The following is a 24,831-nucleotide window of genomic DNA, read 5'->3' as shown; positions in this document are numbered from 1 at the left end:
AACAAGATTCTTAGACAGTGATTTTACTGATTTTCAAAAAGTTGATCTCCCCTTTTTTCCCTAGAAATGTGATGCATCAGCAGTGTCTAGATGAAGTTGTGCTCTCGGTTGTAAACCATTTTATTCATAAGGAGGCCTTTTAATATAAAAGATCTTTCAGGAGATTCACCAGCAGAAACTTTTAGATAGTCAAAGATAAAGTCAGTTAGATGACCTGATCTTGGTGTTTCTGCAGCGGTGTCCAACCTGGATGAGGAGAGCAAGTGGACAGTTCATTACACAGCTCCGTGGCACCAGCAGGAGAACGTCTTCCTGCCTGGCAGCAGGCCGCCCTGTGTAGAAGACCTCCACCGCCAGGCCAAAGTCAACCTCAAAACCGCCCTGCGAGGTAAGGATCCGTCGAATCCAACCACTGACTGGACCCAACATGATCACAGACAGCACAACAGTTAGAGGAGTCACAGACTAGAATCATGTGGATGATTTCCCTGTAAATTAACAATCAAATCAACAAAATTATTAAAAAATTCTAAACTCACAAGTAGAAGTTTTGTTGTCATGACAAAAAGGTAAAGACAAACTATGCTCGTAAAAATGTTCAAATCGGCAATTAAAAGATTAAAACATTTAGCTGACATTACAACGGTGTTGTTGATTCAGACTCCTCTTCCTGTGAGTATGAATCAATTAGAGACAAACTGACACTGCTTTGTTGTGAAACAAACAAACACAGGGAGTCGCTACAGCTCAGTATCCCAACATCACTCTGCAGGAAGTGTCCTTACCAATAATTGTTAGTCCTGGTTTCTTTCCTGGGAAACTTTCAAGTATTTTTAACAAGTGGAAATTAACTGGACTGTATATGAGCGAGGACGACCTTTGTGCCAACAGATGAAGAAGGCTGAAAGATAAAGGCAGGTTGAACCTGGTGCTGATGCTTTGAAGCGCTGGTCGTCTGTAGTCACACATGCTGGCTTCCTTTTGTCTTCCTATTGTTTGACTTCTGTGCTGCTGCATTATTTCCTGTATTATTGATGTTGCTAGGTAAGCAGACACCACATGGCAAGTTAAATAAATACAGACACCCCCTTTCATTCTGTCACCGTGCTGTCATCCTGCACCACCCCACCCCAGGGATAGTGACTGAAAGGCAACAGGTGTCCACTAAGAGCACCTGTGCTGTCCATTTGAGCTGCTGTCTGTTTTCTAGCTATATAATTCCAGTGGACATTACACTAGCAGCTACAGCACAAGGAAGAGAATTGTCATGCTAAACAGTACGTCCAAATACAGCCATCCTCAACAACTAAATAGCAATAATTGCAATAGCTGTATTGAAAAATAAATAAATAAATATATTTATATATATATATATACACCTTCATTCTCATACACGTGATCACTGTCACCAGCATGAGCAGAGCAAGGTACACAAGTCCTGCTTTCTGCTCTGCAAAGCAGAATAATCAATAACCTATCAGATAACAATGTGCAGTCACTGTTTCTTTCACACTCACTGGGTTTCAGCTTGTGTGCCGACACTGTGACTTCTGCATGCAGCTGGTTAGTGACTGACAACCTGCCAACAGGTCGAAATGCATCAGGAACGTTACACAACAGTCATGATTACTGTCAGTAATATCCCAGGAATTTCACATTATCTTTAAGGTCAAACAGAAAATCAAATAGGCTCTCATGATTACAATTACCATTCACAAATAAATTGAATATAGTAATGTCATTTTTTTATATAAAGATGTAATACAGTGCACGGATAATGCGTTCCAGGAACCACAGCTATCCTCAAAAAGAATTCCGCAATAGAGCGACAAACTATTTATATTATTATTTACAGTAATTTAAATGTTTTTAACCCTCTGATATTAAACCACCTTCTATCTGTATTACCTTTTATCACACTCTTATCGACTGTTTGTCACGTACGTCCGAGACTAATGGAAACGAGCGCACTTCCATATGCCGTCAGCCAATAGAATGTGCGTACGGTATCATGTGATTGCCTACCAAAAATCCGCGATGAGGTGAAGTTGCGAGCTTTGATGTGCGAATGCATGAGGGTGCACTGTAAATGATTATCCAAAACAAGGTCACATTACGGAGTTGTTATTTCTACTCTCATGAATTTTCACCTGAGTAAGGAGCTCTCCTTCATCACTACCAAATTTTATGTTGGTATATTCTCACCGTTCACCCGCTGAAGTATATTGACCAGAGTTAATTTTAGCTCAAGAAAATAGGGTATCGCTGGGATGAGCTTCAACAAAAATTTGTGCATCCCAACATGATGTTTTTGCATCCCAAAAGTAATAACAGAATATACGGTAGAAACCATAGAAGCAAGGATTGAGTTTTGCCAATAGAACAATATAAAACTAAACAAACTGTTAATTTTAATGATTTTATTAATAATGACATCATAACTGTTTCAGTAAAAAGGAAAAAACATTCATTTATGTATTCATTTTCTTACCCACTGCATCCGCTTGCGTGGGTCACGGGGAGCTGGAGCCTAACCCAGCTGGCATAGGCCATAAGGTGGGGACAAACACAGCCTGGTGGTCATTCTTAAAAAAAAAAAAAAAAAGTTTAAGAGATAAAGAAAGATGTAATACAGGTTTTTTCCCCTTTTGCTTTTCACTAATTAGTTTATTTAACCTTTAATTCATATTTTCTCCTGTGGACACTGCAACAAGCTGATAGCCTTCTCCACACACATTTTTTGTAAGCTTTATTTTGTCTTGGGTGCTGACATTTAGCCATGCCTCACCGATGGAAACAATTGCGTCCATTGTGGTACAAATGTTCAGATTTTTGCTGGTTTTCGCTTGGCATCGTCTTTCGTACTGTCCACAGTAATATCTGTCTCTTTTTTTTCTTTAGCTTTTTTTTTATTCAGGAAAGCACTCATTGTTATTCTCCAACTTTTGCAACTTTCTCCAACTTTTATAGGCATGGTGATTTAGTGAGACTAACTCATCACTCTGTCACTACAGCGTCTAAAATGAGCAGATGTCGTGTGGCCGTTTGGTCGATTTTATTCATTCATTCATTCATTGTCACAAATGCTTCATCTGTCCACCCAGCTGTCTGAGGCCGTGAGGCAGGGGAAACTCTGGGCGCGACGCCAGCGCACTGCGGAGCCACACAGAGACAAACACGCACTGACACACTCACACCCGCGGTCAATTTGGAATGGCCATTTAACCTGAAGTGCATGTTTTTGGAGGTGGGAGGAAGCCGGAGAACCCGGAGAGAACCCACGCAGACACGAGGAGAACATGCAAACTCCACACAGAGCGGGATCCAAACCCGGAACCATCTTGCTGTGCATCGACAGCAAGACGACCGCACACACACACACACACACACACACACACACACCGGCCAATTAGCTGGTGTTGAGCCTGGAGTTTCCCCCGTCAAGCCAGCTGGAATAGGCACCAGTGACCTGAGAAAGCGGAAGAAAATGAATGAATGAATATAGACTACGGTCTCACTCTTTTGTGCATCATTAAGTTCCTATCTGTAGTAATTAATAGATACCACCATATGTAGGTCAGTATTTTCAGATTTAAATACAGACCACCGTAAAATATAAACCGATATACCCTCTTTTTATCGTCTCACATCATTTATTAGTCACCTCCCTGAAGTTCTGCCCAGCAACAAGCAGAATTTGGCTCATTAACGCTTATTTATTTATTTAGTTCCGTCAAACCTCCCTAATCATGGAACACTAATCATCTCAACAGCTCTGCTTCCTATCATCATCCTCATTATCACCAGGCTTTCTACGTCCTCTCTTCCACAACACAACCATGTCAGATTGTGGTTAGAGTTGCTGCTTTTTTCAACCCCATCAGGACCGTTAGTTGACAGTGTTGTTCATTGTTCATGCACCAGTGTGTCTGTAATTAGATATGGAGATATGGTGGGGATCAGAAACAGCATCATGGAGGTGTCAGAAAAGGAGCGATGTGTGTATCCTTTGGTGCTGCTGCCATTCACCAGATGGGTGAACACATAAATTAATCCCAAGGATGCAAGATAAAAGGACTGAGTGACTGTCAATCAGTCAGTCAGTCATCTTCAGATTACCACCGCTATATCCGCCGCAGCGGGTCACGGGGACCCGGAGCCTATCTCGGCAGCATAGTGAATGGATTGTGTGAATATAATTAGGTATTTAAAAAAAACCTCAAATCAAATGGTCTATTTGTAGATATTTTCCGAGGGAATAAGACGTGCTGTAACACCCCCTGGGAGGGAGTGGGCATTGGGGGTTTAAAGGAACCTTTCTACCATCTGTGTGTGACAGACTGAAACTGAACCCCCCCCCCCTGGTTTTTTCATGAATATTCATATTTAAAGTCTTCTTTGTGGTCTGCCCTACAGAATGTGACAAGTTGAGGAAAGATGGTTTCCGGAGCTCTCAGTACTACTCTCAGAGTCCCATCTTTTCTGACCCGACTCAGTCGAACAGCACCCTCCAGGATGATGAGGAAGATACTGATCGGAAGGTACAAATACTCCACATGAATGCACCTCACATCTATGTATAGATGTGCAACTTATGCCATATGTGCACAACAATGCTTAACAGTGTCTGTCTTGCCTCTGTTGGTCTTATGCATGGAAATCCATCCATTTTCAACCACTTATCTGAAACTGCATGGAAATATGTATTTAATAATGCATTAAAATTTATATTTAGTTAATTTATTTTTATTAATAAAATTGCAGTACACAATATTGGTAATTATTTAGATTCATATAATCTTTAAACACATACACACACACACACACACACACACACACACACATACACACACACACACACACACACACACAGTATATACAATCTTAGTGGCAGTTTCTTCTTTGACTTGTTTTGTGTTCAAGAACAATGATTTAGGGAACCAATAGTCACAGGATGAAAAAATTATTTAAGTATGTTTTTGTTTATTTTAGTTTAATAAGCTGAATTCAGGGCGGCATGGTAGCGCAGTGGGTAGTGCTGTCGCCTCACAACACGGCGGGTACAGGTTCGAGTCCCACTCTGTGCAGAGTTTGCATGTTCTTCCCTTTTCTGCGTGGGTTCTCTGGGTTCTCCGGCTTCCTCCCACCTCCAAAAGCATGCGCTTCAGGTTGATTGGCCGGTCCTTAATTCCCCGTAGGAGTGAGTGTGTGTGTGCATGGTTGTATGTCTTCGTGTGTGGCTCCGCGGTGCACTGGCATTGTGCCCGGATTGTCCCCCGCCTCACGCCCTATGCCAGCTGAGTTAGGCTCCAGCTCCCCGTGACCCGCTACTGCGGATGAAGTGGCAGAAGATGAATGAATGAATGAAAGCTGAATTCAGAGTTGGTAAGCTTCTGCCGTTTGTCCTTCCTCAGTTGTATTTGACATTCCTCCACACTGGGTGGCGCTGTTGTTCACCTAATACTTCAGTCTGCATTTTCAGCAGGTTGCACTGTACATTCAAAGTAAAAGACAAGGCAGAACAAACAAACAAGAAAAAAAAATATAGATGTTTTTTTTCCCTTTACGCTCATGTGAATAGCAACTAGTTGAATACTTATATACACTACACATATTGTAATTTGAGGGAGCCTGAAAGGGTCAGTGGGTCTTTCTCTGTTATTGTCAGGCCTTCTTTATGCCCTGGGACCCTTCAATAGCAGCCTCTCTCATCATGCACTCTTCGACTCTTCATATGCATAAAGCACTGCTGTCTTTCAAAACTGTCAACTCCCATCTCTTCCAATTTCCTCCTCCTCGCATTCCCCTTTCCTATTTCACGCTGTTTGTTCACCTTAGTCTCTCGTTCCTATAACTTCCTGTTGTCCTGCGGCAAATGAGCCTAACTTTGCCTGACAGCAGGCAAAAGAGAAACAGGGCTCTTGTTTTGATCATAGTAATGCAAAATAATGAGCCATGCTTACAAAAAACTATCGCTCACATACTTTCTTTAGGCCCCTCCTGTTGCTGCTCCTATTCATCCATGCATCCACGTGTGTTTTGTATGAAAGCACTACTAGTTGTTCTTTCTAGCCAGTTTCAGGCTAAGGATGGTCAAGGCAAACAGTGATGGACATATGAAGTTATTTCTGCATATCTTCATTTGAGCCTCGACAGCTTTACCAGAAGGAACAACAAGGATTTCCCACCAGTTTGCTGTTGTTGTTGTTTTTTTGTTTTTTTTACGACAGCCTGTTCTATTTCATACAAATTTTGGATCTCACAGTGAAAGTCAGCCACTAGAGTTCATCTGTAATCAGAGTAATTTGGTATTATTATTATTACGTATTATGTCAATTCCACGCTGTTAATCGTGTAAAATACTTCTGAAAATGGACTTGTCTGTTTTTTTGTTGACCAACATGTCGATCTCGAGCCTGGATACTGCAGTAATAATACGTTGTCTGTTGATTGTTTGATGTCAATTCTGCTTTCAGATTGAGAACTGTTGGTGTATGAACGCTGTTAAATGCATGAGTGATTCTGTCTTTCTCCTCACCGTTTGTCTCTAGCTTTTATCTTTCCATCTCCAGCCACTCTGTTATTTTACTCCTGACTGATTGTGTGTGAGTGTTTCCAGTTGGGTGTGGTGGCTCGTGAAACATGCTTACAACAACACAAGCTGCTGAAGGTCACAGCAGCGAAGTATAGAGTATTAAAGTGTGTATGCATGTAATCTATTAAGACACACATTTTTTCCCCTTTTTTTCCCTTCATCTTGGCTCTAATTCAGTCTTTTCAGGGCTTTTCTAATTACATTCAGTATCATTATTATAACGCACAATATTTTGTTCCATATTTCTGTTGCCTATGTTTTTCTCCCTCTCTTTCTTTTCCAGATCCATGTTTTCACGTCATGTTGTTCCTCTTTCTCATACAGTCTATAGCTTCATCAGCAGAGGATGACAAATCTCAGCTCTCCATGAGGCCCCAGACGCCGCTGGGTGAAGGGGCGGAGGGATCAGAGGTTGATGGACAGGTGGCATGGACCAAGGCCACGCCCCTCCCCACCCCAGAAGAGAAAATGAGACAGACTGCAAAGGCTGTGCCCACAGACATAGTCCCCATCAACATCACAGGTACGACAGCCTCCATCCACTAGTGAACAGCGACCACTGGCCGTCACCAGAAAGCAAACATTTGTTATCTCAAGCTTTTATCACCATTCATACTTTTTGTTTGATTGTCTGAATAGAGTTTTTTTTTATTTTGAAATATTTACCTCATTGTTGTTTTGCTGAGAGTTCGGTGAGATGAGAATATCAATGGCAAGGTCCATTGAGTTAGCCTTGCTTGATCAAAAGAACACCTGCAATACAGTTTGGACCAAAATAATTGGCTTTGAAATTATTCCAGAAATTGTCATAATAACCTATTATAACTTTTTTTTGTCATCAATCTCAGTAAGGTTTCAAAAAAAGATGAGCCAAGCTAACAACATGTCAGACTCTTCCTCTAATAACCTCTGTGGTTAAGTGGATATAAATGAATCAATCTCCTATCCACTCATCCAGAGCAGAAAACTCTGTCAGTCATGGATGTCTGCTCCTCCTGAACCCCCCCATTCATGTCTCTTGTGAAAATGGGTTGGCAGCTCATCTGAGGGTCAAGGCTTTTCACTGACTGTCAGATCACAGGACGTCTGACAGATGAGCGCTCGCACACAGCAAACTGCTGCTGCGACTACCCTCCACATACGAGCCATACCAATAAATATAGATGTGACATCTCATTGAGCTGGTCCTCATGGTTTATTTATCACTGTTGCTTTGTGATGTTTTACTAATAAACCATAAACTCACATCATAGGTATCTTGTATGAGGTTTAAAAAAAAAAGAGAGAAACGGATCAAAAACTCAGAATTCTACTATCACTGGCAATAAAAGTAAGATCCCTTCATCTTTGAAAAACAGATGGTTGTTCTGCGCCACACATTTCACTTTATCTTCTGACACTGTCACAAAATCTGTCTTCTTGAGAAATTCAGACTTTTTTCAACATTTTTATTTTAATGTCTGAAAGTTGTCAGCAGATCTCCAAATAGCAGGATAAAGAGCAGCTGAGCAGATCCTGCCTTTTCTTCAGAGTCACTGAACATTAAAGTTTATTGAGAGTATTGAAAGAGAGTGAGTGTGTTTGACCTGTTTTTGTCACAAGAGCATGCACTCTATATTTCACACGTCTTTACACCTATGTTTAAATGACTTATATTCAGAAGAAATTAACGCAAACCCTCAGCCAAACATGCACTTTTTGTTGACAGACTTGTTGACAGTCAGTTTTTTATTAACTTATATGCTGCCAACGCTATTGATTTTGTTTTTATTTATTTCTGTTCTTGACTGATCGCAAGGTGTTTCACTCAGAGCAACACCATATTTGCTCATGGGTGAACTCTCACATACACAAACTTTGACGCATCGTAATCTGCTGCAACTTCTCCATTGTCCTCTGATTCGCTGTCTTCTGTTCCACAACTGGATCAGTCGTCATGACGCTGAATTCCGTGATTAGAAGCCTGATTTTCACTGACAAGTTCTACCAGACTGTCTCCAGCCCTCCCTGCTAAAAAATGTAATTGACGTCTATAGATGTCACTGGCCGCCAGTGAGTTAATTTCCTGTTCAAATGATTTAGCTTGGCCATCAATGGAGCGAAAATAGCTGGTCTGTCAACTTTAAGGCATTGTGGCTGATGAAAGAAATAGAAAAGGGTCAGATCATCTATATTCTCACTGTTCATGAGTTGTATTTTATACATAGATATAAAATAAGCTTTAACTGACCCTTTTCTTGCTCTGTTAATACTGCATGCTCACCATGAACATAAAGAAACTCCTGCACGTTGTTGAGTGTGTTCCTTCGAACTAACCGACTTGTTTGCCTGTGTGTTCGCCTGCCCTGCTCTCGCTCTCCCGCCTACCAGGGGCAGTGTTTGACCGACAGGCGAGCTTTCGACGCTCCCTCATTAACACTGACACTGTGTCTCGCCGGTCCAAGAAGGTCAGACGCAGAAAGACTATATCAGGGCTGCCTGACAACATCAACCAGGAGCTAGGTATGGATCACTGTGGGACCATGTGTTGCTCTCTGTCAACAGACCTGTACCAACACTCTGGACAAACATCCCTCTTTTTTCAGTACTGCCTAGAACCTCAATGGTTTTGAGCTTTTATCAATAATATTTGTACAGTGACTATGAAGTCACCACATAAGTATTGCTATAAGTCATTCCAAGAGGGAGAAAATGGCACAACTCCATAGTGTTGGATCAAGGCCCTGCAGATGTTCAGTCCTTCCCTGTTTTAGTTCTACCAAGTGTCGTCATTGCTGTCCTCTGCCCTGTTTAACACCGTTCACTTCCAGGAAACAGTTATGACGTGAAACATCTGAAATGTTAGCAGTTTTGTTGTTTTACTGCTCCCAATTCTGAAACTGTATAAACTTTTGACTTCATAGAATCTCATTTTAGGCTATGCCTGAAAAATTGGTCCTGCTTTGAAACTCTTTTTAAATATCTACTGTGCTTTAATCCTTTGGGGTCAAATCTCTGCACTTCTGGTACTCTGAGTTGTGTGTTAATTGTGTGTCTGCCATAATCCGTGGGTCATTTTGATAATCTAAGCTTGTGTCATCTGTGTGTCTTACCGACATGAACTTGTCATGAAACAATACGTCCCCTTATCATAAATACCTGGGCCCCCACAACGGCAGTCTTGGCCCTTTCAGAACTTCTCATACAGTCTCCAAACAGATGAGAGCCAAATAATATATATTACATTTTGTGCTCTCTCAGCTTTAGTTATTCAGCTGAGCGGGTGTTAAGCAGGCACTAAGCTTACTAAGCTGACACTGCGCTGTGTTGATGGCGCTGCAGGGCTGATGTTTACTTGCACATCTGTGAGCTTTAGAATGTCGGCAGTGCTTAAGGAGAATGTCATTTCTCTATGTGATAATATCACCATGGCTGATAGAGAGAGAGCTTTAAGGTCTGGTTAGTGGCCAGCTGACAACAGCCACTGAATGTCATAATTACTGAGCTAGAGTGATTGTCCCAGCGCTCCATCCCTCCCTCGTTTCATACTGGCACTGCCTACGAACGTAGACCTGCGGCTTAATCCATCACAGTAGCAGCCAAGCTGTCACTCCAGCTTTTAAGGAGGGAGAGAGAGGGGGTTTGTATGGGTTAGAGAGAGCCAGACTCAGGAAGAAGGAAGAGACGACACATGTGTCTGCTTTGGGATACGAACATCAACAGGGGAGTCATCACAGATGGGAGACACACTAGTCATCCTCCCTCGTTACACAACTATTGGTTTACCATCCGGTATGTTCTGTGTGTGTCTGTGTCACATCAATGTTTCTGTGTCTCCTTGTGTCTAAATCAGTATAGACGTTTTGTACATCAGTGCATGACCATTTCAGCAATGTGCATACTTGTTCACATGTGTTTGTGCATGTTCTAGTCCATGTATGTATTCTTGCTGCCTCATTCCTTACACGCTGCCTATCCTGGACCCCAGAGGACAATTTATTTTTCTATCATAATGAGCCAGAGCCATAATATGAGGGGAAGTGTCTCTCTGTCTTCCCTCATTTCCTTTCCTTCTTAAGGAAGAGGACCAGAAAGCTATTAACGCATGACACACAGATATAGAAAATCAAATTATTTGGCTTCCCTGTGAGCGCAGTTTACATGACAAGCAGCAAAAGATGAAGAAGGCATTCTATATAAAAGAGTTAAACAGAGGAAAGGCAAGGGTATTATACAGTCGTTGGAGATTTAAACAACTCTGTTGTCTTTTCTCCTTTAACAGCAGCACAGGGATACGGCGGAGAACTCCGGCCACATTCCATGTTCATCCCAGGACAATACTCCACCTTGGGCAGGGTTGGGAGCGTCAACTCAGCGCTCAGACGTTCACAAACCAGAGAGTCCAGCTGTCAGACAGAGGAAGTTAAGATTGTCCCACCATCCATGAGGAGAATCCGGGCGCAGAGGGGACAGGGAATCGCTGCTCAGATAGCCGGAATTTCTGCTTCCTCTTCAACTGGAAGCATTTCTGTCTCGAGTAACGACAGCTCTGGGATCTTGATGCTGCCCCATCACTTTAACAGGGATCCAACCCGTTTTCACAGTCTGCCCCGACAAGGTGCCAGGGTGTCTTTAAGTGCTGACCCGCTCTGTAGCAGCACCCCCATCAAGTCGGAAGAGAAAACTACCCCCCAGAGGCAAATTGGAAAGCTTCAGGTTGATGAGACAGCGGTGCACATGAGAAACATTCCCAGACCAGGGATGCTTCCTAGGCCAAAGTCTCAGGAGTTGAGGGGGACCCAGGTCAGTGATTGGGGTGGGAAAGCATGTGTGGTCTCCCCACATGCTGCCTACTCCACGTCTCTCATCCCCAATGCCACCCTGTCCAGCTCCTCTGAGGTCATTACCCTCAACTCCTCTGGACACCTCTCCCACTCCACCGCCTCAGGTTACCCCACAGTTCGGCCACTCAGTCTGGCATCCTCCACCAACACCGATCCCCTGATCTCCAGTCCGGCAGCCTTCACCCACAGCTCCACCTGCCAAGTCTTGGCCACTTCTACACCCACTCCCACACCACAGGACAACGGTCTTGTAATGGGAGCACCTGTTGGTGAGTCAGGGCATTCAGACGGCAGCATCCACAGCCACAGCACCTTAGCCCCCACACCCCCATGCTGCCTGCCAAATGAGCAGTGGATCTACGACACGCCAGAAAATGTGGTGGTTCCACATCGCAGTCTGACCTCCAGCAGCTCCACTCCAATAAACCAGCTCTACAGCAGTTTGGACCTGTCCTCTAGAACCACCACTGACTCCAGCTCTGTCTACTCCCAAGATAATGATGGATACTTCACCTCCATGCACATGGACTCAGGCCTTCGTTCTCGAAGCCACGGCAGTGGTCACGGCGTAGCGGCTGGACGGGCTACTCGGCATAGCATGTACGAGTGCCGCGAAATGGCCAATCAGGAAGACTCTGGAAGTGTGTACAGCGATCGCTCCTTGTCCCGTAGCATCTCGCTTCGCAAGGCCAAGAAGCCACCCTTGCCCCCAAATCGTACAGACTCTCTTAAACGCAAGCCTGGGGCAAAGAAGCCCCTTGGAGGAGTTAACGCCATTGGCGGCGTCAACGAGGACAAAGGGGCGATGCTCAATGACACCCTGATCGCCAGCCTGCAGCAGAGCCTTCAGATGGGGCTGAGAGGAGGGACAGGAAAAGGAGCCTCGCCCTCCTCACCCTATCATAGCCCAGGAAGTGACTATGATGACCCCTGGGTGCTACGGTCACGCAGTCAGAGTAGCGTCAGTGGTGGTAGCTCCGCGGCGTCCATCACGGCTAATGCCTACTGTGGTGGGGGGTCTAATGTTTACTCACTCTGCCAAGTGACCCCTGCTCAAAGTGAAACCAGCAGCTTACGTTCAGACTACGCTGATTCCTGGGGCTATTACATGGACTACCCTCAAAACCAGGGAGAGCAGAGGTCGCAGACCCCTTCGGTCCACACCGCAGACAGCGTGACGGCGGAGGCCTGCCCTGGAGATTTACAGAATGGAGATGAGATCCACACCAGCAGCCACACCCCTAAAGCTCCAGAACAGGAAGTCGAGGTGACAGTGAAGCCGAAAATGTCCAACTCCTCACCAGACAGGGTGCACAGACTGACCTCTCCATCCAGCGGGTACTCTAGCCAATCCAACACCCCTACAGCCGGAACGCCGGTGCCCTCGGTTGTCCGGTCCATGTCTCCTTCAGTCAGCCGGCACAAGCCCAAGGTGCCAGAGAGGAAGTCATCCCTCCTCTCCTTGAAGTCCATTTCCTCCTCTTCCACTTCCCTTTCCTCCAACACCTCGGACTCAGTCAGAAGCCTCGGACTGCTTCCCCCACCACCTCCTGCCCTGCCCTTCTCAGCATCCTCAGCCCCCAACACCCCTCTAAGCCCACCTCCAGCCTTCCCTCCTCCTCTACTACCAAGTTCCACTGCAGGTGCTCCCCCACCTCCTCCCCCATTACCAACCTCGCCACAGGGATCAACAAAGAATCCACCCACTGCTTGCTCCACCTCCCCAGAATTCCCTCCTCTTCCGTCCCCTGAGATGCTAATCCTCCCCAGTTCATCCTTCGACGGGAGCTTCAGTCCTCCCCCTCCACCTCCCCCTCCACCTCCCCCATTGCCCTCTTTTGTCCCATCTTCCTCTGCTCCATCTTTTGTGAAAGCTGTGAAGAAAGATCCCAAACCAGCTCCTTCCAGCACCCCCACTAACTCATGTAAGCCCCTCATCACCCCGTTTGCTCTGCAGAGTGTTCGGCTGCGCTCTGTTAAACGCCCAGAGAAGGACATATGTCACACCTCAGACCACACAATTGCTAAGGAAACATGGGCGGACCTCCATGAGGGTTTTAAGCCGCAGAGCGTAAAGGATCCTGTTATATTACCTCTGTCAAACTGCTCCCCAGAAGAAGATTCATATGACACTTCACCTTCACCTGTGTCACAGCTTTTAGAAGAGTTGTCTTTAGATTGCAGTATCACGGATTACACAGATAGTGTCATGAACGGCAAAGCTGATGACCAGAATTCCTTGATCTTTAATGGAACAGAAAACATTGACTGTCTGGCGTCGCCCCCCAGTCCTCCACAGAGCCCCCAGAGCTGCCCAATCAAACAGAAGCCCCCGGCAGTCTCCAAGAAACCAAAAATCTCTGATCTCCCTCCATTGAATTTCCCAACAGTGAATGGAAGCGTTCCATCGTATGAGGATACAAACAGCCCGCCACAGACAGAAGGCAAAGTAGACGTTCCACAAGAACAAGTAAATGAAGATGAGACAGATTATAAACCTGAGCAACAGGAGGAAGAGGAGAACTGGGAGAGCTCAGAGCCTCACACAGAGGGCAGCGAATCAGCTGCTTTGGGTCAGAACAAACCCAGAAGGACCTCTTCCACCAGCCCCGAGCTGTGTCTTAACCATGATGTGTGTACCAATGGAGAAGCTCATAAAGTGGACGAGGAGGAGGGAGATGGAACGAGTAGCACGACTGGATCCATCAGCTCTAAGGAGGATGACACTGGTACGTCTTAACCGGCATCACTTGTTGAGTGTTTAAAGTTACTGATGCAGACAATTTATGGAGATAAATTCGCTGCTGCTTGTTAGCGGAGTGTTCATACGTCATTAATATGAACAGGGCAATACAGAAGTCTGAAAACTGAAAACTGCAGGACAAATATCTTATATCTGGGACAGCAGTGCGTCCTTTTGGGTTTCTCTCACTCTTCTAGTCATCTCTTTATATTTCATATGCACAGGTCTCATGGTTATCCCTGTATCCCACAGCACACCTCAGCCTCTGGCTGCTCCAAACCCCTCCACCATTCATCCATACCTCCAAGTATCTTTTTTCCCCCTCTTCTTCACCGTTCATCTCTCTTCCTCAGTCAGTTCTTCAGCCTCTGTCCTGCTCCATTCTTCTGTTAGGGCGGGGGCACTTGTCCCAGGGGAGATGCTTTTCGTGGTTTGAGGGATGGGGGTAGGGGGAAGGGCTGCATCGTAAGGGAGGGGAGGGGACCAGGGGTAGGGAAAGGGGAGGACGGGGGAGAGAGCGTAAAGTGAGACTGCCTCCAGTCGCTCAGGCAGTCGAAGCGCCGTCGTGATCACAGAGGAGGAGGAGAGGGAACATCCAGACGGAGAATGTAAGGAGACGGTCCACTCCTCTACCGTAGCGCCGCGATTTTATAGCCTTAATGAGAGAGGATGGAGGAGTCATGAGTGTGTTGTGCTGAGGAAACCTGGAGTGTCTGTGTGTGTGTGTGTGTGTGTTCACTCTTCTGTCAGTTTGTGTCTGTAACTTGAATGTGACTCTGTCTCAGGTGAGGTGTTTGAGTCCAGCACGCGTGAATCGTCTCCGGCGCCGTCAGACGGCAGGGTCTCTGAAGACAACATGGTGACCCCGACTCCGTCGCGGGCTCGGACCACTGAGGACCTGTTTGCCGCCATTCACAGGTACCGGCACGTCTCTGATCACTGCTTCGTTCACCATCACCCTTCACCTGCTTCAACTCCTGCTTCGTTCTTATTCCTTTAAGTTCGATACTTTTCAATCTTATTTCTCATTTCCTTTGTTATTCTCCTCCACCCCCTCTTTCAGCATCTCATCCCCTCTTCTTCACTCCCGCATAAACAGCCATGCACACCCTGAGCGCCAAGCTCCTTCTCCCCCTGTCATCCTTCAACACATCATTTTTCTTCCTCCATCTCCATCCCCCTCATCATCCTCTCATGCCCTCCACCTCTCAGTCATAACTTTACCCAGCGCTGTCCCATCTGCAAGTGTACGCATCTGTCAGAGGGCTGGTCTCTGGAGCCCCCCCCCCAGTCCAGGAGAGAGGGGGCGAAGGAGATGACACTAAGGAATTAAAATGAGTCAGATGTTTGTTTACTCACCGCGGTGCTGCTCATTCTCATATGGAGAAAAAAAAAAGGCAGTTCATCCATTATTTAAATACTCAGCACCCTCTGGTCCTAATCTAGGTTAGAGGCCACCAGAGAGGACGCTCTCTCACTCTCTCTCTCTCGCTCACTCTGCGGTCTCTTGGCATGTATTGCATACGTGCTTCAAAGGCAACACATAAATTTCACATACAGCCCACCAGTTTGTGTTCCATGGTCACGTGCGCACACACACAATGGTTTGGAGCACGGTGGAATGTGATTTCACAGGAGTTTATTTCCGCTGGCGACAGACTGTAGAGGTATTTATGGCACGTGTGTCACATGATCAAGTCATTGTGCAGTTTAATTGGACGTGACGACGGTGTGAGCATGTGTTGTGTTCGTTCACCACTTTGCAGCTCTCCTGTCCTGCACTAAGTGGTTCTGAACGTACAGATGGATTTTGTACGTGTGTCTGATGAGTGGGTGGTGCGGGTGGGTTCCTGGTGGCGCTGTCGAAGTGAAAGTAAGCAGAAGGTGTGAAGGAAAAGGGAAGTAATCCAGCTCATATCATCTCATGCACAGATTCGCTGTGCCCCCGGGGCGGCTACAACCAATTAGAATCCATAACGAGGAATTATTTAGAGCATATTTTAGAGAATTTAGAGAATTAGACAGCAAAGTAAAAAAGTTCCACGTGTTGGGCTTTGATTTGTGTTATTCAGATTCATATTGTTTCAATGCCCACAAACACAACACTTGTAGTTGATGACAACTTTCTTCACTCACACTGTCCACCGATGTGTTCCTCTTATCTCTCTTCCTTCACACCTCCATACCACAGATTGCCATCTCCCTCCGGGTAGACAGACATGTTAAATCCTCTGAATGAGATGCCTTCACAGCTGCAGTAGGAAACACTGGTTGTCCAGAGCGAGATCCTCTGAGCCAAACGGCGACACAGCCCTGAGGAGGAAATCGATCACGCCGTTGGAGACGGGCGCTAAATTGCTGCCTTGTTTACCTCGAACTGAGATTGGGATCAGTGTGGCTGCATGTTTAGAATCTATCAAACCCAGAGTTCTGTGTGGAATCGCCGCGGCTGACTGGGTTCAGGTGTGAGTGTGGGCACGTGTGGATGTGTGTGAAGAAGTCTTATGTAATACTAATGTGACTGAGGAGCTCATATGGGACGGCGTTACATGGAGGCTCAGTTTAGAGCACAGATGCATATTTTGCACTGTTTCTGAAGCAGAAATCGTTTTCTCTCTCGATCTGCCTCTCGTTTGACCTTCACAGCCATATTGGCTTCAGGTTATTTGTCCTTTATGGAAGAATTTCTTTCTGTAGATCCTATCTGAGGATAAAGATTTCTGTGTCACTGCGTCCTCCACCGCACTTTACTTTTAGAACTGGATAAGTCCCTTATCACGCAGGCTGCATTTTTCATGCCTTTAGACGTCTCCCCCACTCTCGTTCCTCCCTCCTCGTGCTGAAATGGGGGGGGGGGGTGCGTGCTTTCTTGGCAGGCAGCTAAGTGGCAAGTCGCTGCTTCCCTTTAATTAGCAAGTCTTGTTTCTGCCATTTGGGTGAAGCTGCTTTGGTTTTGTAGCAGTAGTCTAACAATGCAGCCCTCTGGCCCTCAGATTAATAAAGCTGTTCCCCTTCTGGCCCTAATCTCCTGTATTCTGTCGTCTGCAGCTGTATTGATATGCAGTTGGGGTTCCAGATGGAGAGCGCTGGAGTTAACTGTCCTGCTGGGAGGAGACTGATGTGTCCATGTCTGATTCAAACTGCCTCAGTCACTTTCTCTAGTTTGTGTCTGTTTCCTGTGTATCTAGTTAAAACGTATTTCTGTCATAAAAATGTAGAATTTTCCTCCCATTGTTCTCCTCCTTTTGTGCGTCCACGCCACTTAGTGCTCCGGATTGACTGAATTATGTGTGTGTGTGATCGCTTGAAGCAGTGCTGGCATATGGCAAATTTAGGACAAAGATTTGAGGCGCGTAGTGTGAGCCAAGTATTTTAAGAGCACTCTTTCTTTTTCTGAAGTCGTATTTACACGGCTGGGTGTTCCAGACTGTTTTCCTGCTCAGTTCTGTGACATCCAATGAGCTGCAACCTACTTTTAATTTGGAAATTTGGCTTTGAATTAATCTTTTCCACACAAGCTGCCCCCCCCCACTCTTTTCTTTTCTTCCTCTTGCTCTTCCATCAGTTTCATATTTACTTGACATTAAAGCATATTACTACACTTAGAAATCGATTCATCCTGTTTGCTATCACATCGATGATGGTCGACATAATCTGACGATCCAAATCTCACCCTAGGTCAAAGCGTAAGGTCCTGGGTCGCAGGGAGTCAGAGGAAGATAAGTCCCGTGGCGGGGGCTGCCCACAATCTCCACCCATCACACCCACAGGCGGGTCTCCAGGAACTATATCCTCCTCGCAACGCCAGTCTGGCTCCATCCAGCGCAACCTCCGCAAGTCGTGCACCAGCAGCGACTCCTTCAAGGCGTTACTGCTGAAGAAGGGGAGCCGCTCAGAGACCGGATTCAGGATGTCAGCCGCAGAGATGCTTCGTTCCACCGACCCCCGCTTCCAGAGGACACGCTCCGAGTCGGAGCTGGACGCCCCCGCCGCTTCGCCCTCCTCACCAACGATGCCACACAGCCCCCTGACCTCCCCCGGCCGTGGTAAGAGGGCAGCAGACGAGTGGAACCGCTACGACGCCTTCTCTATGTCCTCGCCGACCTCGTCTTTCTCAATGAGCGGGTTCAAGTACGGCCGCTCGCGCACACCGCCCTCCGCCTCCAGCAGCAAGTACAACTCACGCAGCCGAATCCTCAGCAGCCCGATGACTGTCATCTGCGAGCGTGACGGCGAGCTGGCTGAGAGCGAGTACGGTGACACTGCAGAGAGTCTGTCTGGGCCGGACCCCCAGACCTTCTCCACCCTCAAAGACCCCAACGGCACTTTATCTGAAGGGAGCAGAAGTTAAAGGGCGACGCCCACCAGCGACAGGAAGCAGAACTCACCACGTACAAGTCGGCACCGCCTCTGGTGGAGTAGACACACCAGGTCCTGATGTCGGGTCAGAGGTCACGCCATCAGGGACCAGGCTGAATTTATTCGGACGTGGTTCGAATAGACACTCGTGATTCTTACTTTGTTCTCCTTCGTTTGATGATTTGCCCTTTCTGTTAAAAGAATAACTTTTCTTTCACATGTTTTCCGTTCATTTGGCCGTTTTTCTACTTTTCTCGTTGTTCTCAGGAATCCAGTTATTTCTTTGAAAGACGGGGTTAGGATGGGGAAGCTAAGGTGAATTGAAGGAAGAGAAAAGTCCCAGGTTTTTGGGTCACCTTTTCTGCTGTGGCGCTGTGTGTCCAGGGTACAGGAGAGAGTGGATCATCGAGGCTGGCTGAAAGCTGCCCTCTGAATGCTTCAAGCATCTCTCCTTCTGGCTGCAGAATGTTTGAGAGCACCACGGTTCAGAACCAGCCCAAAACGGCACAGAAAGACATCAAAGCTGTGGCGCTGCAGACTCCTCTAGTGTAACTTCAGCTACTGTTGTCGCCACGTTTTTCTTTCTGATCTTATGTCAGTGGTCATCTGTACAGCTGATGTGTTGACCAGTTCGGCACTATCCCATAATGATAAACAGGAAGTGTAGGTGGGTCTGGAAAAAGGGTCAACTAAAACTAAAAATTTGCTCTCGAAAGAAGGGCTCAGAAAACTTTTGATGAAATTTTACTTTGGAGATTTTGCACTGTGCATAGATGTTTTTCTTTCAACTTTAAGAGTATGTTTTAGAGACTGTTTTAATAAACCAGTGATGTCATAACTTGTCTTTGGGAGTTAAGAATGGATCTATAAATGTAAAGCAAAAGTCACATTAGAGGAAAAGCTGATTTTTAATGTATGTTCTCACCACGTTGGTTACCAAAGATCTGAAACATCAATCTGGACGTGAACACAATCTGAGTGTGACTGTCTGTCCCACACATCTAGTCCAGCTGTTGTTGAGTCGACATGTATTAGAAGCTGTTAGGGTTCAAATGTATAATGCTGTTGACCTTTTTACTATCTGTTTGCAGAGCTCTAGTTCTCTATATAAATACATACAAAAAGTTTTAAGGAACATTTTTCAACTTATTTTCAGAGACTGTACATTTTTAGAGCCTGGTTTACTGGAGGGGAGTGGTCCCTTTTTTTTTGTAGATTATTTATTTTCACATAGAGCTGCAGTGTGGCGTCAGCTTATAGAGGCACGGTGAAAGGGTTAGCCCCAGGGCCGCACCCACTCTACTGACCCCACCAGACAAGTACTTTACTTTTGCGGTGCTTCTATGTTAGAAAATGCAATAAGTCTTCTACTCCGCTTATCTTGAGTCAAACAAAGCTCACGTTGGTACTGACCGCTGAGTCCATGTGTTCTGAACTGAAGTGACAGGTGTGACACTTCAGAGACCCCCCCCCCATCCCCACCCGTCCCCCAAAAACATCCATAATGCCCTGTGGGTTGTGTGTCTCACAGCTTCCACCCCGTCATGACAGAGGAAACCCCTCAATCACAGAGAGCAGGTGGGACGACGGGACGGGGCAGGAGGAGTCGTACCCGAGTGGAGCTGAAGACTTTGTTGTTTGTCTGTGTAATAAAAAGAGGATATTTTAAAATGACATCCGTCTCTTTTTTTTCTGTGTGAGATATACGCTGCTTAGCTTCCCAAATCACTGCCTCATTTGTACTGTTGCCATGTCACCCAAACTCCTGCAACTCCAGAGGCCAGGGGTCACCCCCTCCCCCTCCTGTTGTGTCCTGTTCTGGACATCCCGTTGAGGCACACTTGATCACACGCGGCCCCTGATAGTGAACAAACATCCCTGAGTTTATGGGTTGTGACTGGACCGAGTCGTCCCCAAAGGGCCCAATCCGTCTGAAATGCCTGGTGGACCTCATAACCCCACCCCCCAGTATCCTGACAGCTCAGGAGGAGTTATGGTCTGCGACTGCAGCGCTTCCACAAATGAATCACTCAATCTCACGGGGAAATCGACTGAGGCATTCCGTTCTGGTTGTGTTTCAGTTTGATTCCAGTATCGGTCTGGCTCAGGAGACCGCTTGGACTCATATACCACTCTCGTTAAAATATTCCTTGCTTAAACTCCAGGATCCAATTGAAGAAAAAAATTCACACAAATGTGTGAAAGTATACAACTACTGGGTGATGACGTTTATTACCAGCAGAGAAGCTGGACTGACATCCTGCTGCAAACATATTTACCATTCTGCTTTATAACCTAGACGGGGGTGATTGGCGGTATCTCACATTTGATCAGATATTGCATCGGTGCAGAAATCTAACTGCAGGTTAATGATACATCTGAAGCGCTTTACAACTGTATGTATAATTACAAATGATAAAAATGATTTCTGTGTCAAAAAAGGACAACCAGGCATCACCTTCTGAAATAATAAAGAGCAAATGAGAAGGATCCACTCAGTGAAACAGGACATGCTGATTCACTGCAACAAGCATGAATGGATGAAGGTTCAAAAGTAGAAGTGAAACAAGACTGTCCCCCTTAAACTCAGTGGAAGTTTAAAACCTCCTAACAAGTAAAGAATTGAGAACAGAGTAATTAATCACTAGTGGTCCAAATCTTCTCTTCAATTTATGTAACTAACACTGCAAGGAAATAAAATTAACATCTTTGAGAACAATAACTAGTAAAGTAAATTTAGAGATGCAAACACAGCACATCTGCTGGAACCTACGGATAAGTGATTAATAAATTTTTTTTTAAAATAGAGTTACATCTTTATAAAATATGTTTGTCTGGTTCCAGGATTTAGACATATGAACAGATCAATCAGCAGCAATCTGTTCAGGCTCCTCAGGTTCATCTCACCAACCTCAGCCGGTGTCATCGATCTGAGGTGAGGGACAACACAGACCGACTGACTGTGGGTTCATTTCTGCTGAGTGTCCCAACAATTCTGCCACAAATAAAAAGAATGACTCAGCAGATGTGAACCTGACTGAGGAGAGGATGAGATGGAATCAAGGGGCGGAGTGAACTGTAGGCGAGGAATTCATCCGGCTGGCAATAAGGTCACAGTGATCAAAGCGTGGAGGACACCTGAAATGAATCCACTGCAGCTCATGAACTCTTTAATAAATACAATCAGGATTCAGGGGCGACACAGAAATAAGACAGAATCAAGCCTTTGAGGTGAAGATATATTAATTTTTAATGAATGGGACTTGAAACAAGTTCATGATGAGCTAGAATTTAATGTAAAGATTTTTAAAAGGCCTCAAGGCTACGGTGATCCGTAAGTGTCACACAAACAGGATACAAGCAGACATCAAATCATTCTTTTGTCAGACTAGTGAGATGCAGTATGACGGGTGCAGCTTTAACATGACTCAGGATTTCACTGTCACCAGCGTGGCAGAGGTGACACCAAGGCACAGACGTTGCAGACGGTAAATTAGGAAAGCAGGAAACCTCACAGCACTGACTGACAAGACAAAATACAACCTGTCAAGTCCTGACAGGTCATGTGACCCAGCTTCAAAGAGATCACCTCTGAAGTGTCAAATGAAGCGGGACAAAATCAACTCTGCAACTCTGTCTAAAAAGTCAAAAATGAACATTTGTTCGTGTTACAAAAATGAAGCAGTAAATTTACAGACATGTTCGGATGAGAGGAACATTTAACTCCTTGGCTCCATCTGCTGGAAATATTGTTCCCCTGCAGCCAAATCCTAGTGTGACTTTTGAGATGTTCGTTTGATCAATGCTGGTTTGTATGTTCAGTAACTCTCAAAGCCAATCAGAAATATGTAGGTCATTAATGCAGGTCATTAATTCAACTTTACCAAACATAATTTTATAAGTGCAGTGATTCGTTTATTTATTAGAGTTGTCAACCACATCTTATCTAATGACATGAACTTATGCAAACCCTTTTATGTGTGCAATGAAAACACCCTGTTATGTGACCTTTAACCCTGTGGCTCCTCTTTGAGGATCCAGACCTCGTTCCTGCGGTTGGTCAGTTTGAAGGGGCTGTCGTATCCGGCGACGTAGAACGGCTTCTCGACGTGTGGCACTCCGTCCCTCTGCAGGCTTTCCAGGAGTTTCAGGAGTTCTTCGCGCTTCATCTTCTCATTGGAGAAACCACTGTATGTCCTGAACGAACAAGAAGAGACCATGATGCCCTGCATGTCAGGAAGTCTCCTGTTACTATTCCATAAAGAAATAAAGTCCTTACATTTATAACTGGTAAAACTAATCACTCAGGATTAACCCTGCGTCGTCCCAGTCTCCCTCTCCTCCCTACCTGACGTAGGCCGTAAACTCTTTCCTGTGCTCCACGAACACCTCCGGGTCGCTCGGCTCCGGTGGATTATCCTGATGCTCCTCCGGGAGGAAGAAGGACACAGTGAAGTGAGAGTCACAGGTAGGGCCGTCTCCGGGGTCCACACGGCCCGTCACGGGGGCCGTCATCTCCACCTTCACCTCTGAGGAGCGATCGAACAAACAGTCACGGATTTGCAGACTGACACCACATTCACTTGTACATTTGTGTTGGTGTTTGTGCTGCATGTAAATAACAAGCAAAGTTTTTTCTCTCTCTTTAACTACTTTTATTGGTTTTTCCTGTTATCATGTGATGTGACGTGCAGCAGGCAGACACGACTGACTGCACATCACAGGAAGACATCAGATTTGCCTCGCTGGTAAATCTGATGTCATTACATCTGCTGATGGACACACCGGCAGATGTAGCGGATTAAACAATCGCTTTTCAGATCACACACCAGTCCACAGCACAAACTATATGTATTCTTATAAATGATGCGGGAGGAAACTGCTGACTAAGACAAACTATGCAGTTCTCTGAGAAACCTGCTGACTCATGAAGTGAACTTCTTTATTGATGTTTGCATTTAATCAGTGCTTGCTTGTGTTCACATTGATTCATTCGGTTTAGCCGAACATGATTAAACTGATGACTTCTGGCATTTTTGTCAAGTTTGGTGTTCCCCCAAAAAACGCATCAGCAAAGTGAAGAACATTACAAACGTGACAAGAGAACCCAACGTGTTCTCCTTACTGTTGTGATTGTTGCCCTGAATGTAGCTGAAGAGGCGGCGGAAGCCGGCGCTCAAGGCTTCGTCCAGCTGCATCCCGCCCAGAGTGACGCTCACCCACTTGGTAGCCTGGTAGGTCCGAGTCTCATAATCTTTTCCTTGCTGAAAACACAGGATTCATTTGTCAGGCGATGCTTTTTAAACACTTAGTAAATCATTTTGATAACTGATAATAGAAACTTTGTAGAAAATAAATGAAGAAAAGCAGAAAGCTGGATCCTTAAATATGATTAATGATTTAATTAATCTTTAACTTTGATTACTGTAATCTCCCTCGAGATTACAGTAATCGAGATTTTTATGGTGCTGTTCAGGGGGCCATGCCAAATGTTGTTTATCTGATTACATGAATAACTACACCACCCATAACTACACCATCCATAACTACACCACCCATAACTACACCACCCATAACTACACCACCCATAACTACACCACCCATAACTACACCATCCATATATACACCACCCATATATACACAGCTAACATGAATAACAAACACGAATCAACTTCTAAACAACTGAAAGGGTTAAAAGGCATTAACAGGATCAATACCAAAATTTCCCAGCATGCATCACCAGATGAACCTGATATGATCGGTCTGACAGGTGGGACCGGAGAGCAGAACGCCGACATCTCTGTGATCTCGGTCTACAGGTGGATCGTTTACCTGCTTTTCGTCCTTAGTGAACTTCGGGAGCTGCAGTCCGCTGGAGAACAGGACTTGTTGCATGGTTTTCAGCATGACTGGTGTTGAGTTGTTCCACGAAGCGCTATAAATTCTGCGATCCTCGGCAAAGCATAAAAAGTTCCGTGATGTAAACGTCACCTGGTGCAGGTTAATAACCTGGAACACAGTCAGCCGCGAAACCAGCGGGGTTACAAAGGCTGTTAAATGTCTGAAAAGGTACTAAAATAATGTTTATCATCCAACATGTACTAAAACATATTACGATGAGCCAGACCGAAACACAATCACCCTTCAGAAGACGGTGTTTACGTTCGCTTTTTTCTTGTTGCATAAAACCCGATTTCCGATTGGATCAGTGAGTATTTTCAAAATAAGAGCATCGCATTCTCGCTCCATTAATCAGACCCTTTTTTTCCTGAATACCCCCCAATGGTATGGTATGAATTTAATGATATAAA

General features: G+C 45.4%; 2 protein-coding genes across 10 annotated transcripts in view; one reads left to right on the top strand and one right to left on the bottom strand.

Annotated features, from left to right (window-relative positions):
* Positions 1–20,194, top strand: part of nhsl1b (NHS-like 1b) — an 88,604-nt gene extending 68,410 nt beyond the window's left edge. For 5 of the 9 annotated variants that reach the window (XM_068341832.1, XM_068341834.1, XM_068341840.1 and 2 more), the window contains exons 2-8: positions 236–388; positions 4,417–4,541; positions 6,920–7,118; positions 8,966–9,097; positions 10,857–14,147; positions 14,947–15,079; positions 17,840–20,194. In XM_068341832.1, coding sequence (XP_068197933.1) covers positions 236–388; positions 4,417–4,541; positions 6,920–7,118; positions 8,966–9,097; positions 10,857–14,147; positions 14,947–15,079; positions 17,840–18,512 — 4,706 coding nt within the window. In that variant the 3' untranslated portion in view covers positions 18,513–20,194. The remainder of the gene's footprint in view (positions 1–235; positions 389–4,416; positions 4,542–6,919; positions 7,119–8,965; positions 9,098–10,856; positions 14,148–14,946; positions 15,080–17,839) is intronic. The other 4 variants (XM_068341833.1, XM_068341839.1, XM_068341837.1 and 1 more) reach the window with 3 other exon arrangements.
* Positions 20,195–21,717: 1,523 nt separating this feature from the next.
* On the bottom strand, positions 21,718–24,706 carry hebp2 (heme binding protein 2). The gene is made up of 4 exons (XM_068342762.1): positions 24,353–24,706; positions 23,646–23,784; positions 22,869–23,049; positions 21,718–22,717 (listed from the first exon to the last, which is right to left on the bottom strand). Exons 1-4 carry the CDS (start codon positions 24,425–24,427, stop codon positions 22,531–22,533), a joined length of 582 nt encoding a protein of 193 aa, XP_068198863.1. The 5' UTR covers positions 24,428–24,706; the 3' UTR covers positions 21,718–22,530.
* Positions 24,707–24,831: the final 125 nt, after the last annotated feature.

Source organism: Antennarius striatus, chromosome 19, assembly GCF_040054535.1.
Source record: "Antennarius striatus isolate MH-2024 chromosome 19, ASM4005453v1, whole genome shotgun sequence".
Classification (NCBI taxonomy): Eukaryota; Metazoa; Chordata; class Actinopteri; order Lophiiformes; family Antennariidae; genus Antennarius; species Antennarius striatus.
The sequence above is the reverse complement of the archived record's forward strand: the minus strand, read 5'-3'. Positions and strand labels throughout refer to the sequence as shown.